The sequence below is a fragment of the Pavona decussata genome, unplaced genomic scaffold (assembly GCF_977016875.1).
Source record: "Pavona decussata unplaced genomic scaffold, jaPavDecu1.1 SCAFFOLD_61, whole genome shotgun sequence".
NCBI lineage: Eukaryota > Metazoa > Cnidaria > Anthozoa > Scleractinia > Agariciidae > Pavona > Pavona decussata.
In genome coordinates, this window is record NW_028145482.1 from 2,457,448 (window position 1) to 2,477,275 (window position 19,828).

At 39.5% G+C, this 19,828-nt stretch overlaps 2 protein-coding genes across 2 annotated transcripts; one reads left to right on the plus strand and one right to left on the minus strand.

Moving 5' to 3' along the window:
* Positions 1-511: 511 nt before the first annotated feature.
* Positions 512-15,491, minus strand: LOC146479067 (transcription initiation factor IIB-like). Its single transcript, XM_085111330.1, has 10 exons — positions 15,352-15,491; positions 15,150-15,254; positions 8,547-8,628; positions 7,625-7,726; positions 6,773-6,859; positions 5,913-6,042; positions 4,868-4,977; positions 3,563-3,657; positions 2,171-2,247; positions 512-1,203 (listed from the first exon to the last, which is right to left on the minus strand). The coding sequence occupies exons 1-10, from the start codon at positions 15,360-15,362 to the stop codon at positions 1,070-1,072; spliced, it is 933 nt and encodes a 310-aa protein (XP_084967456.1). The 5' UTR covers positions 15,363-15,491; the 3' UTR covers positions 512-1,069.
* On the plus strand, positions 15,450-19,280 carry LOC146479068 (protein C10-like). Its single transcript, XM_085111331.1, has 3 exons — positions 15,450-15,590; positions 17,997-18,173; positions 18,662-19,280. Exons 1-3 carry the CDS (start codon positions 15,545-15,547, stop codon positions 18,799-18,801), a joined length of 363 nt encoding a protein of 120 aa, XP_084967457.1. The 5' UTR covers positions 15,450-15,544; the 3' UTR covers positions 18,802-19,280.
* The last annotated feature ends 548 nt before the right edge of the window (positions 19,281-19,828 follow it).

The following is a 19,828-nucleotide window of genomic DNA, read 5'->3' on the forward strand; positions in this document are numbered from 1 at the left end:
GACATGAGCATGGAGGGCGGGGGTGCTCCCTCTTGCTCGAAAAAAATAAACGTCTGTTATGCGGGTTATCCCACACCTGGATCTTTAAAGAAAGGGGGTCTATTTTGAACTTATATGTAATTTTATAGCTTAGCAGTCTCCTTTGCAGTATGGAGTATAGCAAATTCTTTTAGCCCCACGCTCAGTTTGACTTCGTCACTCTTGTATTGTCACACACTTCTCTTACATGTAAGAACGGTAACAAGAGCCTGGTTAGCTTCCAATCCTGGATTAATCAGCTTTCAGAGAACCGTCCCTGCTAGTTGAAGAAGCTCTTTAATGCACAACAGGAAAGAAAACATTGTGATTACGAGAGTTCGTCTGCCAAACTTGCCGTCAATTGGTGAAAGAGTATTGGATAGCAAAGTTAGATAATTGTTTCGTTTAAAGTGTACTTGAAGCCAAGTATTATAAGCAAAGGAAAAAATGTTCTCAATCTATAAACTAAATAAAAGTAAAAATTAGATGGCACTGTTTTTGTACGTAAAGGCTTTATTATTAAAGCACCAAAATGTGATGAATATTGTGGTTGTATTTCTCACCAGGAAAGACAAAACAAATGTAAAGTGAAAGACTCATTACGGGTCCCCTCTTACTTTCCATGTTCCACAACCGCCATTCATTCCTAAAGTCTAAAAATCTCACCATTATTTAAAATCTATTGCAATAAATTCATGTACAATAAATAGCAGAAACTGAGGTGCATTCTCTTAAGCCTCTGAATACACTTGTTTAAATTACAGTAAACGACAGTTTCTGTCCTCTGCGTTCCATGATTTAAGCGGCGCACAGCCGGAAAATCAGAAGACACCAAGGCCTCCTGTGGACTTGCACGACGCTTCAAAATACGGTATACGCATCTACATTGACCTATGGTTAATCTCAAATATCCGATAAATTTTTATAAAGTGAACAACGCATAGTAATAACTCTTTCTGTAGGTAGCAATGGATTGAAGTTCAATTACGCAGTACATATCTGCAGAAAATAGTTTCGTTGTAGGACAAGGCCTCAGAGAGAGCAGTGAAGATCAGAGGTTCGGAAGCTTGTCCACGGGTGTGGTAAATTTGAAGTCGCTTGGAAAGAGTTCGGCTGCTCGGAGGTAAATGAGTCGGTAGGATTGACGAATGGTTACATCAGCTACGCCAGCAATGTCTCCGATTTCTAAAGAAGAAAAAACACCACAATCAAATCAGCATGACTGAATTAAAGGAACACTTTCATGGGCTGACATGCGCAGTATTGCTCTCTCTCAGAGCCTCTCCTGGACTGTGTTTTTATGTCGGTCGCCGAAAGGATTTGCTGCAAATCAATGGTTTGGAGGTCAAGAAACGTTAAACAGCCCAGAAACGACGCCTTGTTTCACTCAGTTATCGCTGGGTTGCAACATGATCCAAGGGTACGGTACTGACACAGTATTGGCAGTGACAGTCAGTTTTTTGCTAATCTATCATAAATAAAGTATTTCCCGTACAGATCTTCACAAATTTCTAAGGTTAGGGCGCGTCATTTGAAAGTTAAAAGAATATACCTCGAAGCACGACTGAACCTTCTTTTGAACCACGGCTGCTTTCCTCAGTGGACGCCATTTTGAATTTGGTAGGGCGAATCAAACTTGAAAACTTTCGATGTGAACCTCGCGCATGAGCCGATCATGACAGTTTCTCTTTAAGTGGTATGAATTTGGTATGAACGGCTTATCTATTCAGCAGCTCCTTCTAATCTGTTACGGGCTTACGACTCCCTTGAACGCCAAGTTTTTGGCATGGCATAGGGTGTAAGCCTTCTCAGTTGCCCATAACAGCAAGCACAACACTCGTGGTAACAGTGTAGGTAGACTAACGAAAATGGTCGGGATACGTGGTGGTTTTTTTTGCGTCACTACAAGGCCTCAAAGCAAGCTACACTATACATCCATAGAAATTAGCTCTCTCTCCGGTGCCTGAGTGAAAACATTAGTTTCTAGCACATTGATAACACAGATAACAGCAACACCTTCCAGTGATATTGACAATGTCCCAAGCGTTCGCCAAATCGTTTCTGAATGGACACAAGTTCCCTGCCAACACCCCTTCCAACAAAACAACTCCAAAGCCTGTTACAATTTAGTGCAAGGCAAATGATTATTGACCTTTTTGTGATCTCTTTTCCTCTGACGCCTGGGATGCCATGTAGATAGCAGCTGCCGCAACTGAAATAGGACTTCGTCTGCAGAAGGAAAACAAAACAAAAAACGGGATGAACTATGAGGAAGCATTTCTACCTGGAAAGAATCACTTGAAAACTATTAACTACATAATAACAAACACAAGGAAGCAGCTGGGGGTTTGCTTCTGATGAGGCTCCACTAGCGGATATGCATATCCAGCATACCATCAGTTTCTGGCCTAAATATCTCGTTTCGAATTACAGTGATTTCGCCCACAAGCAAATTCGCCACCAACAAACTCGCCCACAGGGAAAATGATCGCAATTTTTGGTCACGCGCTTAAAGAACGCGATATAGTCACAGAAAGGTAAGCTACAAGTTGCTCTAGGCTGCACCTGCTATTGTAAAGGCGATTTTTTCCAACAATTGCGGGCGAGTTGGCAAGTGGGCGAATTCACTTGTTACCCTCGTATCCTGTTATTTGGTATTGACCCTATGCAAAAATGGCTGACATTTTAATGTTCTTTTGTTTGCATTCAAATTAGCCTCACTCACCTCGTTCTTGAGTTCAAAAATGAAAAGGATATTTCACCGTGAACGAGGCTAGTGAGGCTAATTTGAATGCACACAAAAGAATATTAAAATATCAGCCATTTTTGCATAGGGTCTACAGAGTACTGTATTCCAACATCCCAAAGTTTCCATTCTCAATATCCTGTATCCCTGAAATAACCGGCTCTCTTACGTATCTTCTATCCCTATAACATTTTCCCAGTCATCCTGCTAACCCTTCATGGGGCCTCACTAACTGGGTTTGAGCATGTTGCTGGAATTTTTGAAAACAAGCAACAAGCAGGTCCGTTTTAACTGTTCACAGTAACCGGATATGACCTTTGTTTTTTTGTTGTTTTTTTTTAAAAACCGTTTACTCCACTTTGTTATTTATGTGTCACAGTGCAGGGAGTGTGCAAGCTCGGAGAACGATAGCACACATTTACTATTTTTATTCGCCCTGTCCAGTCTCCACCCCCACCTTCACACCGCCGTGTATCACTCATTTTCGGCAGTGTAATGTTTTATTCGGCTTATTGCTCGACAATCTTAACAGAAAATAGTTTTGTGAACTGGCTAGGCTCTCACATTGCGGAGAACAAAAGATACGACATCATCAAGCAAAACAACAGGAAAGGAATAAAAAGCAGAGAGTCAATTTTCTAATTTTAGTGCTAATTTCGCCGGTTCGATCACACTTTTAAAAGACGAAAGTTGGAAAGGAGTGTTGACGTCCTATATGAAGAATAGTTTTTTGTTTGAGTGATGGTTTGTTCCTTTATCGTGGGTTAACGTTTTGATGTATTCTTAGCTCGTACTTACCCTGGTACTAAATCTAAATCAACCGCTTTGCGGGCGATATGTGTAGCAGCCTTTTGTACATCCGGCGGAAGACCAAGATTGGAACAAAACCTTGACTGAAATAAAGAACAACAAAAAACAGAATCAAAAATATTGTTTTCTGCTCTGGAATCATGATTTTAAAATATAAAAAATATAAAAATTCTGTACTCAGAGCGCAATTAAAATTTTTCAAGTGGGATATTTCGTTCGGATCCACCGAATTAACCAGCATCTATGACACCATCTTGGCTCCCTCGGGTCCATTATATAACCCTCCTTAACATTCAAATTTGCATTGTGGCTGACGAAGTGATTCGTTTCAACTCCCCAACGATGCAGCATCACAGTTCCTTAGGAAACCAATCCCCTTATACAACGCTATGTGCTGGGACCGGCATTTCACACTTTGGTGTAAGATTGACTTAGCAGTTCCTTGTCTCTGCAGTCTTGCTGATATCTCGCCTCATTCGCGCTTGTGTAACAGAAGCAATCGCTAGGCATATAAGACCAACCAGGGGCGCTTTCAACTTAGCCAAAATTTTCAGTTCAATCGGTTGAACTGAAAATAGACGGACAGACACCTTTATTTAGTTGTAAAGCTCAGGGTAGTCCCTCCCTTCAGGGCCCGGTTGTTCGAAAGCCGATTAACGCTAATCCACGATTAAAAGTTAACCGAGGTTTTCATCTCGTTTATTAAAGATGATTTTAAACGCTCATTTTTAAGCTAAAGGTAAAGAAATTTCTAAGGCAAAACTAAGGGTCAAATATCTTTTGGACGAATCCTTACGGATTAGTAAATATACTCCGCCAAATCAAAGTTCACGTTAACCCAGGATTAGCTTAATCGGGCTTTGAAGAACTGGGCCCAGGAGCTTAAAAGCACCCTGCTATCAACAGGGCGCGCAGAGCGCGCGAATCAGACGGAAAGTTTCCGGAGCAAACGGACAACCTCTGGAGGTACTCCCCTCTTTTCCGTTCCATTTTCACAACATTTCCGTTTCCACTTTCCGTTGTCTTCTTGAGCCATCACGCAAGTTTTGTTGATCTCCCAATGAGATTGCAAGTCGGGAACGAATGGAAAAACGCCTTTCCATTTGACACGGAAAGTTTGACTAAACGGAAAACGCTCCTGGGTATACAGCAAGAGTAACTAAGGGCAAGAGTTTGTGCAGAGGGCTGACAAATGGCTACAGTCAGATGGGATGTGTGAAGTCTAGATCACAAAACAGAATACTTAGCAGTCATAGATGTTATTGAAAACTGGATAGGAACTAACTAACTCACCATAAAGTCTGCCGTGGTAATAAGATCCACGCTTGTTTCCAGGGCCTTTAATATCAACTTGAAACAACGACCTATTTCTTTCTTGGAAATTTTGCTAATTGCGCAGATTTCTGTGGACAAGACAGGACGCGATTAATTTTGAAACCAAGAAAGACAAACGCGGATGCAACAAGAAAGGATAATGCATTGATCTTCCTTCTTTCAAGGGGTGTGTGACCAAGTACACAGCTAAAAATCCTCTGACTCTGGAGCGAATGTCAGTTGAGAAGAGAAAAAAAGCTACGGAAACAATTTTTTCGCACAAATGATCAGGCCAATAAGGAGAATATGTTAAACGAAAAAAAAAAAAAATGTGCGTAGTTGCACTTTAAGGTGATTCCACTGAATTGCATTGCGCATCCTTGCTGCGCATAATTTTTCGCGTCATTTAGCGCGCGCACGAGCGCGCGCACGCACAACATTGCGGGATTTCCTTGACGTTAAGCTCGGCAGGAAAATAAATGGTCCTTTTCTTCTAAACGAGCACGGTGACCCCCATTTTTTATTCAACGAAATTAAAGAAAATACGACTCTCTAAGTTATATCCCAGTTTCAATAATTTTTCATTATTCAATTTCGAAAAATTATTGTGGAATCACTACTACGATCAATTTTGGACTTTTCGCGGGAAGCGTACAACCGCTCGAATGTCCCCTATTATGCCATGGGATTAATTTATTTAGCCACTTTATGGCGTTTTACTACAAAGTTACAGTACTGTTATAAGAAAAATGCTAGTATTTCATTGTCAGTACTAACTTTCTGGAAGTAGTGGGCACTTCTCGCTGAAGACTAGCTCTTTTAATATTGAGGTCACATGCCTAGAAAATAGTGAGATACTACAGCCCTCTAGGGTGAAAACAAGCACGGTGACCCCCTCTTTTTATTTTATTTTTCTGATGTACTAGATGTACTTAACATCTGTAGAGATTTTCAAAAAATTCTCATTACAAACGTTCTTTCGATGGAATCACCTTAAATGTTCCTCTAAGCTTCTATACTTTACCTTTAAACGTCCTAGGGACACCCTCTTGTCTACAGGCAATGTACAAACATGCAGAAGCAATGGCATCATTACTCCTTCCCTTCAAACTCTTTTGTTCATGAACTTGTTTAAAGAGCTGATTAGCACGGTCCTGAGGGCAAAAAAAACATCCAACCGGTTAGTTTATTCAGTTATCAACCTATCGCTTAGACAGCTCACATATGACTAAATTCAAACATCACACAATTTCCAATGTAACTACCACTGGAAGGAAGTACAGTAAGGTAATTTAAGGATGCAGTTCTGAGGATAAGACTGCAAACATCCTTTTGGTTTTAAAGAATTAATAATTTGATGTGTGGACATAGACTTTGATTTTGCCTGCATTGTGGGGAGAGAAAGGGGGAAGGTATCTATAAGTAATTCACCCACACAAGCCCCTGGTCTGCACTTGCCAGGGGAAGTCTGAAGCATAGACTGTATAGTCTCCAAGGAAAGGAAGTGAGAATTGTGCAAACACAGGCTGTACCTCACACTTGGGAGAGCTCCTCTTGCTTTTCTGGCAGGTTTACCAAGCATGTCGGCCTGCTTCAAGAATTGAAAAGCTTGAGGTTCACTAAGGATTGATCCATTTTTCAACATTCTGAGTTGCCTGTTGTTCAGCGTGAAGTTTTAGCATGACGGTGCGTTCACATTTTCCCCCCAAATCCTCTATCCTCCCACGCAGTTGCTTTAGGGGACTTGGATTGTGAAGAGGAGGTTATACGAGTCCCCTAAAAGTGACTGTGTGGGAGGCTGAAAATCCCCTGGTACGTCACAATTTATGATCATTACCCAAAGGAGCTTTGTTGCTGTTGTCATAACAAAAATAAATTCCTCACCTGTATTTTCCTGGGGAGATTTATCCTGTCAGCCATGACACCAATTTCTCTAAAAGCGTTCATAAGACTTCTGTCTGAACCAGTCAACTTTAAAATAAATAAAACAGATTAGTCAAGTACCTGAGTAACAAGGGAGTGTTTTGTTTCTTATCCACTGCATCACCCTTGATAAAGAGGAAAATTTAGGGTGGTTCTAACTCTTCACTACCAATGTTTTGCTTTGCAAAAAGTGGTATCTGAAAATGCTGATTACAGTCCCATAATAAAATAGGGGCCACTGAGCTTTTTTCTTTAGTCATAACCACTTAAAGTTAAATTAGGGGTGTCTTTTACAGGTTAAACTGTTGCTATGGTAACCTATTATCAACATCAAGAGAACGACCATAACTTGCTCACCAATGATTAGGTATTTGTGTGTATCAAATGATAAAGAGTAGTGGTATTGATCCTTCAGAGTATAAATAATGGAAAGTGCCGAAACTGTTGTGAGCCACCTTAAAATAAATTTGATATACTGTGGCCATTCATGATGCAAAAGCCTACCAGCATTCTTCCAACTTCTTGAATGGAAATATTCAAGAAAGTCGACTTTCAACTTTGAAAAGACCTTTAGAAAATTAGTAAATTAGTGGTTAAAGCAAACAGTGAAGTGCTTCTGGTAAATTGAATGGACAGGTACTGGTAATTCAAAACAGTTTGAGCATGTGATGCTAGGAAACTATAAAATGTTTGAGCTAATTATAGATTTTTCACAATTTATTGGAACGAGGGAACTATCCTCTCATTTTCTATATTAGTTCAAAATACATGCAGATACAAAATTTGGCTAGAATCATTGTACACGTTACTCACCCCACCACGATTGTGATACTTGGAGTAGCCATCTGTCTCACTGCTTCCTTGTGGTACCCTCTCAATAACTGTGGAGAGGTCTCCGCCATCTAATAAGGGATTCTGTAGTAGAAAACAAAAGGTGAAGATATGAGGTAAGTTGCAAATCCCTTTTGTGGGAATATTGCAAAATGTAGCAGGACAGACTTAGTACAGGCCTGCATCAAATCTTCCCTGCTCTATATCCATTGTACTTAGGCTTGCAGTTTGTAACTTCTATTAAGGCTGTAAACTGCATTGAAGATGACCAGCTACTTGGAGTCTGTAAATGCTTAAAACACAACAGGCTGGGTGGCAGAAAACCACTGTGTCAGGAAATGATGCAAGAGCCTTTTTTTAACCTTACTTCAGCATAAATGTTTTTTTGCAACTTCATGAGTTACAAGCTTTGCTGCAAGGATATTTCTTTCAGAAGATATTTCACAGTTGGCCACAATTGGTTGGTTCCCAGGAGGGGTACCCCGAGTTAAAAGTGACAGGGAGGTGTGAATGGGATCATAAATTAACACCTCAAAAAATCTCCTGAACCAATATTAAACCCCCAAAAAATTCCACGCTGAAATTTAGAACCGTAAGTACACTCAGAAAAGATAAACGTTTGTACCATAACAAATTTTTATCGCAAATCTTGCCATCGTTTTGAATACCCCAAAAAATCCCTGGTAAAATGAAACTACCAAAAAAAAAAAACACTAGCAAAAATATTGTACCCCAAAAAATCCCCAAATTGTGAATTTTAAACCCCAAAAAATCCTCTGCACCTCCCTGCCACTTTTAACCTGGAGTACCTCCCTAGGGGCTTGATAGCTTACTTGGTCAGAGCATTACACTAGTGATGCCAGGTCGCAGCAAAGGTGGATAAGATACTCTAGTCCAGTCTTACCTGTGCAGCTCCCACACGAGAGGGATCAGCAGTGGATTTCTCATTGCTAAATGTTCGCCATTCTGAGCCAACATCAACAACCCTGAATGAGGAGGGAACGATGTATATTGAGGTAACAAGATCTGGTTTTTATAGTACATGCTTTCTGTTATAGTTGATTTCTTGTCAAAGTTACCGGTAGCACAGGGTGGTGGATTGGGGACGGAAGAAGGTTATCCCCTATATAGATTTGGGTCATTGTTTGACAGTTCTCTAATATTTGTTGAAGGTCTTTATCCAAAATTATGATAAGTGGAAATTTTTTTTTTCATTTGTGCCGTAATGTTCACAAGTCTAGAAACAGCTGGCATTTGAATTGTTTTATGTGTTGTAAATTTCCATGGGCACCCAAAGCTCCACAGTTACCACTGGAAAATTTTAATCTAGACTTAAGAACTTAACCATAATGGCGGCTTCATTGACCAGATGTACATGTCAGCTGTTGACACATGTATTAAAATGACTCTTTCTCTACTTGGTACGTGTAGCTTCATATCCAACAGTAAAAAGTAAAGGCTACCTCTAGCCTCTTGTTAGATATTTTTCAATCTTGAGGACTAGCCTAAAGGGTAAATCAGTGAAGCCAATGATCTGTTAAATTTGATAATCTGTTTGAAATCAACCAAGCACGGGATCCTCTTTTGTTTTGAAATTCTACTCTACAAAAAAATTAATTCCTTGGAATTATTTAAGCCACAGCATTTAGATCGAAAAGGAAATACAGAACTAAAACGTATTCATAAAAGCAGACAACATATTATTCTTAAAAAATGGACAACCACTTTGAGTTTGTACCAAGACATGTTTCGATTGTTCAACAATCATCATCAGTTGTGAGTTTGTTGACAGTTGTGAATCAATATGGGGTAACATATTTTGAAATTAATGGACAATATTTAAATGCATGAGACATGGAACAATACAGGGCTCGAAATAACGGCCGGTCAACGGACAATGTCCGGACTGATTTCGGAGTTGACCGGTCAACCTTTCGTCTTACCGGTCATGTTGACCGGTCACATTTGATCGTTTTAAAAATGAAATAAATTAAAATTTCCATGCTGTTCAGTTAATTTAGTTGTAGCAAGTCGCTGTGTATTGTCATTTTCGGAACTTTAATCTGAAATCCTGGGTGAAATGCAACAAGAACCGTTGTTTACAATCCGGGCATTGAAAACAGACATCGGGGTTCACGCACCTCCGGTCACAAAGTTAAAAATAATTTATTTTCTAATTCACTTTTATTAGTTGATTTTCAAGTTTTGCATTTCTCCCTGCATATAAAGTAATTCCTCAGCCCAGAACAAATATAATCAAAGTACAAAAGCAAAGGAACTGTACTTTATAAAACCAATAGTTATTCCAATCTTCGCAAGTTTATCTGTGTGTTTATCTTTGGCGTGCGTAATATAAACAGAAAAGGTTATACAATGATAAACATCCGTGAACCTAAATCAACGTACAAACATTTTAACGTTTGCCAGATATTATTGGCCTATAGAGATAACACAAAATGAAGAACATTCAAGGAAAAACTGGTTGTGATCGTCATGAAACGTGTTACAGAAAAATGTATATATCTAAAGATTTGCGAGTTAAACAAGATCCCTGCTATACTGGCATTACGCGTGATGCCGGGGCTGATTCATTTATTCCAACTGTATGCTTCGCCGATTTATAAAACTATCCTTGCTAATGGAATACTTTGAGTCACGACGATCGCCTTACGTTGTTTCCCTTGTGTTACGCGACTCAGACTATCAACGGAAATTTGTGAAATGCCATTACGATAACGTAAGCTTCTCAATGACCTCTTTTCAGTCTCGCGTCGTGGTCTAAGAGTGTCAAACACAGCACGATTCCTTCGCCAGGAACTCACCAATTTCCACCGTTTTACGTGTCGGGTGCTTCTTAGAAGTTATTCTTTCGATTTACCGCTTCAAAATGGTGAAATTTCTGTTTGAAAACGGCACACTTGAGTCCAGAACATGTTAAAACAATATGGCGCGACAATTTAATCCGTCTTTAATAAATATGTCAAATGATGCATTGACGTCACACAGGTAGGGGTGAGTGGGTCCCCTCCCTCACGATATAAGCGACAAGAATGGATTTTGATTGGCCTGCTTCTGCTGAAGACAATCAGAACAATACATCCCAAGTAGGAGAGGGGAGAGTTTAATGAATAAATTAATGTACCGATTTGTAGCTACGAGGAAGAAAAAAAAACAAGATGCCTGCTATACTGGCATTATGCGAGATGCTGGGGCTGATTCATTTATTCCAACTGTATGCTTCGCCGATTGATAAAACTATCCTTGCTAATGGAATAGTTTGAGTCACGACGATCACGTTACGTTGTTTCCCTTGTGTTACGCTACTCAGGGTTTCAAGGGAAATTGCGGGAATTCCATCGCGATAACGTAAGCTTCTCAATGACCTCTTTTCAGTCTCGCGTCGTGGTCTAAGACTGTCAAAGAAAGCATGATTCCTTCGCCAGGAACTCTCCAATTTCCACCGTTTTAGATGTCGAGTGCTTCTTAGAAGTTGTTCTTTCGATTCACCGCTTCAAAATGGTGAAATGTTCGTTTGAAAACGGCACACTTGAGTCCAGAACATGTTAACAATATGGCGCCAAATTTAATCTGTTTTTAATAAATAGATCAAATGATGCGTTGAAGTCACACAGGTAGGGGTGAGTGGGTCCCCTCCCTCGCGATGTAAGCGAAAAGAATGGATTTTGATTGGCCTGCTTCTGTTGAAGACAATCAGAACAATACATCCCGAGTAGGAGAGGGGTGAGTTTAATGAATAAATTAATGTACACATTTGTAGCTACGACGAAGAAAAAAAAAAAAAAAGAAATCGACCCGTTTTTAGACACGGTATGCCCCCTCAGGGCATCCCGCGTAACAAGATGCCTGCTATACTGGCATTACGCGTGATGCTGGGGCTGATTCATTTATTCCAACTGTATGCTTCGCCGATTGATAAAACTATCCTTGCTAGTGGAATAGTTTGAGTCACGACGATCGCGTTACGTTGTTTCCCTTGTGTTACGCTACTCAGGGTTTCAAGGGAAATTGCGGGAATTCCATTGCGATAACGTAAGCTTCTCAATGACCTCTTTTCAGTCTCGCGTCGTGGTCTAAGACTGTCAAAGAAAGCACGATTCCTTCGCCAGGAACTCTCCAATTTCCACCGTTTTAGATGTTGAGTGCTTCTTAGAAGTTGTTCTTTCGATTCACCGCTTCAAAATGGTGAAATGTCCGTTTGAAAACGGCACACTTGAGTCCAGAACATGTTAACAATATGGCGCCAAATTTAATGTTTTTAATAAATAGATCAAATGATGCGTTGACGTCACACAGGTAGGGATGAGTGGGTCCCCTCCCTCGCGATGTAAGCGAAAAGAATGGATTTTGATTGGCCTGCTTCTGTTGAAGACAATCAGAACAATACACCCCAAGTAGAAGAGGGGTGAGTTTAATGAATAAATTAATGTACCGATTTGTGGCTACGAGGAAGAAAAAACAAAAAAAAAGAAATCGACCCGTTTTTAGACACGGTATGCCCCCCCAGGGCATCCCGCGTAATAAAAGCCGGATGTGCATACAGTACGTCACGTCACGGGAACCCGCGCAGCAGGCATGTGATCATATGTTGATAATCGCCAACTTCTTTGATTCTATCCTGTGTATTGTAATGTTCCCGAGTGATGTAATCAAAGTCTTCTTATGTGAAGTAATGCCCTCGAATATCTAAAAGTACTTTACTGTTAGTGTACTTCAACAGCTCAACAACACAATGTACGGAAAGAGCTTCTCGGTTGTGTGCCACACACAAAAGCTTGAGATGATTGTGTTGCTTAAAGGGAGATATTTTATAACTTTCCTGAGAAATTTCTTGGCAGTTGTCAATAAATAACATTTCCAGACTCAAATTTTACCATATTTCTTGAACACTTGATGTGTCTTCCGGTTCCGGCACACCCAAGTTAAAATGCCTGGTTACTAGGCTTTTCTCGACGAATCTCTTGTAATGAGGAGTATAAACATGGATTACTGGCGGAGTTTCAGGATCAAGATCTCACACCGTGATACGTACACCAGAAATCATTATATTTGGAGGCATTTACTGTGCATTTACTTATTTACAAATTTAATGTATACGATAACGATATTTAACGTACAGTACGTATTAATACACATACACTGTAAGCTTATTTTCATTTTGCTGCTGTAATTTACTTTTGTTGTTGACAATGAGTGCTTTAAAGTGCTCTAACTTTTTTGGAAATATATAACGCCAGTTATATTCATGGGCCCCTGTTTTAAGAGTTATTTATTTTATATAATTTGACCGGCCAGAAACGGTACGTGACCGAGCTAAAATGAATTGGGCCGGTCATCGTGTCCGGAGACTCTCCGGAAATTATTTCGAGCCCTGCAATACATTTAACAAAACTGAAAAAAGAAAGAAAAAACAGAATAAACAACTAAAAAATTGATAATAATAATAATAATGATGATGATGATGATGATGATGATGATGATAATTATAAAAAATGAAACACCACCAGCCAACTTCTGGAGATCTGAAATCAGGAAATTTTTTGTGCTACTCCCCTCCCCTATTACCAATCTACTCCTCCCTCTAAGAAACAAGATGCCTATACTGGCATTTACGCGTGATGCTGTGCATGATCTATTTCTGTTGTACGTTTTGCAGATTTTTAAAGCTATCCTCCCTTCGCAATTGAAATATTGCGTTACGGTACTTGAGATAATACCGGGAATTTTGTTCTGAAAACGTCATGACAGGGTGACTCACATGCTATTCAGGGATATTTATATTTCCTATTTATCTATTCGCATACCGGAAATAGCTTTCGATAAACATCATGACCCAGGGCATATTACATATCTGACTCACTTAAGCCAGACAGAAGACATTATTATTGTGGAGGACAAAAATTAAAGACAGACAAAAAGCTTTCCTAAATGAATACGAAAACTTTAAGTAGAAATTGACAATCAAACCTTTAATTTTTTTATGGAGTGGATTTCCGTTTAGGCATCAGTTTGACAAAGCCTGCAGCGCATGTAATGTTTTAAGCTTATGCCTGTACGTATTGCAGAACACGATCTGGCCAGTCAATGCCAAATTTCTTTGCAGCGAGCTGTCCATTTTCCACCGTTTTAACTGATGAGTGCTTCTTAGAAGTTATTCTTTCGATTTACCGCTTCAAAAGGGTTAATTTTCTTTTTGAAAACGGCACATTTGAATCTTAAACATTACAGCAATATGGCTATGTCACTAAAGAAGCCTTTTCAATTTCACTGAGAGATCACTGGGACGTGACGAGCACAATAGTAATTAACTCCCGTCCGATCCCTCCTGAAATACACTAAGATATTGCATTCTGATTGGACCATTTTTGTTAAAGACAACAAGGACAATAGCAGACAAAAATATCTCCTCTAGGAGAAAACTGAATTTGATACGTGTAAAACAAGTTAATAATTGAAAGATGCAGATTTCAGGCTACCATGAAGAAAAAAATTATGACGACGAAGATATCGAGCCCATTTTAAGACACATGCCTGCCCTCAGAGCATCACGCGTAAATAGCCCAGCTCAACTCACCCCCTCACAAAAGTGGGCCAAATTGATGCACCCCACCACCACCTCAAAAAAAATGACTACCACTTAACTTTCCTGCAAAATCAAGCCATTTCTTTTGGTTTCCAAAAATGACAGTAACAGATGATGCAAAAAAATGCACCCAGGAACCTAAAAATTATTTGAGACACCAACATTTTGGAAAATTTTGGGGTGAAAATCTCAGATGAATGTAGAGGACACATCAAAAATTACTTTTATGTGGAAGATTTCAATTGATGATCTGTGCGGAAGACCCGGAGATTCACTATGAAGGCAGAAAAGACTCCCAGACTATCCCCTAATGCAACCGAATAGAGCATTTCCGAGTTGCTTTCAACCTCAATATGAAAGCGAGGCTAAGTGCAAAGCTTTTCATGCGAAAATTAGTTTTGTTTTGCATATGAATGACAAATTATTCATTTTCATATAAAAACTACACATGAAGCCTAGCTTTCATATTGATGTTTGATGCAACTTAGAAGTGGCCCATTGATCTGGAACGGCGGAGTTAGTCTACCAATTCCCCACCCCCATCCCCAAATGTAGTTTGGTTCTATTCAAAGATGACGTCAGCACATGCCGTGATTAAAACAGGTACTGACCGGCAGTGGCCTTACAACGCAAAGAACAAGAAAAAAATACAGGATCACAAAAGGAGAAAAAGCTTAAAATTCGAATTGATCAGTTCTCGATCGACGCATTTAGTGATCGGAAAATAGCTGAAATATTTAGCTAAAGGATCTGAACTTAGCTAGGTCATTCAATGAATTGAAAATAAGCATTAATTGTATTCTATTTATCAAGTACAAAAAAGGGAGTCCGGATATCTCACAAATTCGTACGAAACATGGAAAATATGCATTGGAATGAAATAATCAGACGTCTAAAAACGCTTACCTATCTCCAACAACAAGACCACATTCTGAGCAGATCATATCGCCGGCACGGTAGTCTTCTATCAACGGCGCTTCGGGATGATGAACACATCTTACGGTTTGCGAACTGTAAATCAAGGCAAGGAAACGTAAAAATAAGTTCGTAAAGTATCATGCCACAGTCGATGAGAGCGAAAAATAACGGAAAACAGGAGCACCCGTACCCGCTAGCCATCACACGCGTGTCAATATTTCAGACTGGGTAAAATTGCTGAGCTACCGCTCTTTATAGTTTCAGACCGGACCGGAAGTGACGTTACGAATAAAACTGGAAGGAGAGCGAGCATTGTTTACGACCCACTTGAACATTTGAATCCGTAGTTACTGTACCCAGCTTTAGTTTCGTTTCATTTGGACATGGCTGGACATCGCTTGTCAAATGTAACGGCGGATCAAGTGAAAGGTAAAACAATTGGTTTTGTCGCTTCAGCATCTTGAGCAAGCATAATCGGCTTTTAATAGCGCTGTTTAAGCAGACTCAGCTATAAACAAGTGATTCCGGGTATTTTTTCCGGTAACATACACACAAATATCACTTGACTCAGCCTCCCTTTCAAAGAATTCAAGAATGCTTTATATGGTTTCAGCATCATTTGTTACTCAAGCACAAAGTGCGTCCCCAATATGCAGCTATACTTTGTGAGTGGCAAGCAGACCCGTTGTAATGTTTTCGTTCGAAGCACATCATGCAGATGTATCGAAATATAATTACTCTGTTTTGAAATCCCAGGAATTCAAATAATTGACCTCGGGAAGATAATAAGTGTTTTTACTTGCTGAACTGCGTTGGGGTTTCACGCCAACGACTGCGTTCTGAAAAAATTCCGAGGTCTTAATAGATACGTAAGCTTTATTCAGGGTAAAGGAAGGTAAAGGACTGCCCAGTATTACGTAATACATTTCATCAATAACTAGAAAGCGAAGTAAGAATGGCTTAATGGTGAAGCAGGAGCCCTATACTGCTTTACAGTAGGCAATACGAAGTGACATCTGAAGAAAAAAATGTGCATGTCATCATTCTCTTGGGCCAACACCTACCTAACCCCTTTAATATGGCTTCTCAAGTGAAAGCAAACAAGTGTCAGTCCCAGCTGACACGAACATTGAGAAATGCGAGCGTAAGGACAAATATTACAACCTTTTGATCATTGTACTTGTGAAGAGGATATCTTGTAGAAAGTAAAAATAAAGCTGACTGAGTGCCAATTATTTTTGGCACTTTGTCACCTTTCATTTCACACTTGGCCAACCGCGAGGCAGAAAGTTCTTTATAAACTTTGCTCTTGTTATACATTTTAAGGTCTTCTATGGATTAAGCTCTATTGTTTTTAACCTCCTGTAGGTGACCACTTGACACATGATCTCACACCAGGTGCCAACCGGATAATGCAAAATTTCTTGGCACGGCGTGTGTAATGTTAGGAAGTTGAAAACTGAAAGTTGGCTAATAATCCATAATTATATACAATTATGTATTGTGCAGTTGCAGGAAATATCCATACTCCCCCTTGGAAGGTTTTTTTTTGTTTTGCACCCCCTTCCCTCACTCACCCTCAGGAAATTCTAGTTTAGAAATTCTTATTTTGCTTCTAAAATATTTTGGGTTTTTAAGACCCTCCCCTCCCCTTAGGAATTTCCATTGGCCTTCCATGGAGCATGTGGAGTGGGTATGGATTTTTTTGGAACTGCACATTTGTGCCCCTGAAACTGCTACAGGATCATGACTCAAAAATTGGACTTCCTGTGGTCTGACCTCTGGTAAGTGACCACTTCCTGTAAGTGACCATCTAGGCTTGACATTTTGGGTGGTTCCTCATGGGGGGTTGACCTGTTTTACATTTTATTTAGATTCAGGGACTGCGGAGGGTGGGGGGGGGGGGAGCTTTAGCCCCCCAACACACACTTTTTGGATGGTTAAAAAAATAAAAGATTTTTTTCTTTTTATTTTATTTTATTAACCATAACTATCACTTACAGAAACAACTTACCTTACACATAATTAAATATGTTCAGGTTATCTCCAACAAATCCGACAATTTCAGACAGTTTATCGTTAGTTTTGCTGCTGAACGGACGACTAGATTTCAACTATGAAATAATGGAATTTCAGCTGTTGTTTCTATTTTCGATGGTAAAGTTTCATCACTGAATAAGTTCAAGGGAGCTTTTGCACAAAGGCATTCATTTAAACTACTTATCCCCGTTGTGCGTAAATATTTCAGGAAACGGAGAATTATGTATGGCTACCATTAATAGGTCATCCTGGATCATTCAATCCCGCTGTCATAACAAACAAAGAAGTACATGTGATTTAATGCAGAAACATGAACAATGAAACTGGGTCTTTACAAGCTGCGGCCTTTAACAAGAAAACAATTAAGTAGAAAATTTCTGCCTTATCAGCCTGTTGTGTTGCTCAAAAGTAAGGGCCAGACTGAAGCATTGACTCCTTAATTCAAAAGAAACAAAAACATATTTTAGTTGATACAATTAAAAATTTACATCAGTGTTGACAGTTTTTGATGCATTTCTAGCCATTTCAGAAGACTTAAGTTAAAAAATCTTCCAGGGGAGCACTCACTGGCCCCTAGAGCCCCCTATTTGTCTCACGCAAATGGTTTCGCTTTAGCCCCCCATTCCAAAACCTGCTCCGCTGGCCCTGAGATAGCTCTTGTCAGGTGTAAAAGAGATAAGGATGACTCCTTGAACATCACTGTCATTTTTACATTTAAGGAAAACAAATGCAAAAAAAAGGAAGAGAGATGTCCAAAGCATGCCTCATTGCATTGATTAAATTTCGTTTCATCAGCTGCCATGAAAGATGTTTTGCTGGCATTTGAGAAGCCGGAACACAAGGCCAGAATGCAGGAAATAGAAGAGGAAGCAGGGAGTAATCTGGTAAAGCTACTTCAAGATCGGCTTCCATTTGCTGCTGAGATTCAGCAAGAAGTGATAAAAAGCCACGGATTCTCAGATGATGGAGAAGGTATCAATCAATCAGTCAGTTGCTGAGTTAGTCTATGAGTCAATTAATCCATCCATCAATCAATCAATCAATCAATCAATCTAAGGTAAAGATTGAAAGATAGCAAAAACTATCAGCCTGTACTAATCATAGTATGTTAATTGGTTAATTCCCACAAATTTTTCCATTAACATTTTGGTCATTGTTTGGTGTTCTAGGTTTAATGGCCTATTCTACTGGCGAGATGAAAAATCACATCAGATAAATAGAACTTCTGAAAACATGCCATCAATGATGAAATCCCACATGGAAAAAAAAGTTGTTGTTGGAATAATGTAGTATAATTTTAACAACATGCATAGTTTTTTTTTCTAATATCACCATGACAGTGACTGAATAGTTTAAAATACTAGGGGTTAATCCTTTTTAATTGAAATATTTAAATTACAGATAGAAGTCTTTTTACCCTTTAAAATTTTTCATAACTATTATTTTTACTTGTTTTTCAGGTTCTCTTACATTTACTCATGCAATCAAATTGTTTGAAAAAGATGATGAAGAAGTAGCTAGCATGGCTGCAGATCTGAAGACCAGATTTATCCCACTCTTGCCCTGTCCTCCACTTCTTGTTCCAAGGGATGTCACATAATGCAACTTATCTCCATATTTTTCTTAACATTTTGATACTGGATTATTATCAGTTAGAGCCTGTGAGCGGGTGGTGTTGTTTGTTTTATGCAAGCGGCAAAGTTGCAAGTTACGAGCACATGTGTAACAAACCACAAGTCACAAGGCAAGCAAGATGAGCTGGCGAGAAACTAATCCCACTTGACTGGGAGGACAGCAAAGACAACATGACAAGAGGAGAACTATAAGGAAAGTTTTAAATTGACTGTACCTTCATTCCAAGTTTCCCGGGTTCACCAAGCTGGCTGGCTAAAAAACTTGCTTGAAACAAACAAGAGCCCCCTGCTCACTACAAGCTACAGTTAGAGTGGCATATTGAACTTATCTAAATTATTATGAACTTGCCACATTCATTTGGAAATCTGTTTAGATCTTGAGGTTGTAAATACGATTTGAATATGTTTTGTAACTAATAAATTATTCAACTTGTGGACAAAAGTGGATTCAACAGTCATTTTTTCTGCCTAAACGTGTGGTTAGAATATTGTTTTAAATGGTATTAATAGTACTTTACTGGTAGAGAGTTGAGAGGCTTGACTGGAGGACAACAGAGAGTGGTAAACTGACTGATGAATCACAAATGTGCAGTTCCAGAAAATATTCATAATCCCCCCATGGAAGGTTTTTTGTTTTGCACCCCCCTCCCCCCAGGAAATTCTAGTTTAACTTCATACTTTGCTTCAAATGTTTTTACTTTCAAGATCTAAGTCTAGACTGGGGCACAACCCCCGGGGGGGGGGGGTACTCCCCAAAAAAAAAGGATAGGGGTGTGCGGCCCGCTACCCAAAACTTTTACCCTATTTATGACCTGACCAAAAATTTGACACCTTATTTATGACTTGATAGTGTCTGGTCAACTTCAGTTCATTAACCCCTGGAGTCCAGCCCGTGACCGGAGCGCATGACAAGCCGTTGCGGCACGCACACAGTTGCTGTAAACATTATGATGAAGAAGTAGTTTAAGTTAGTTAGTTTAGTTAGGTATGATT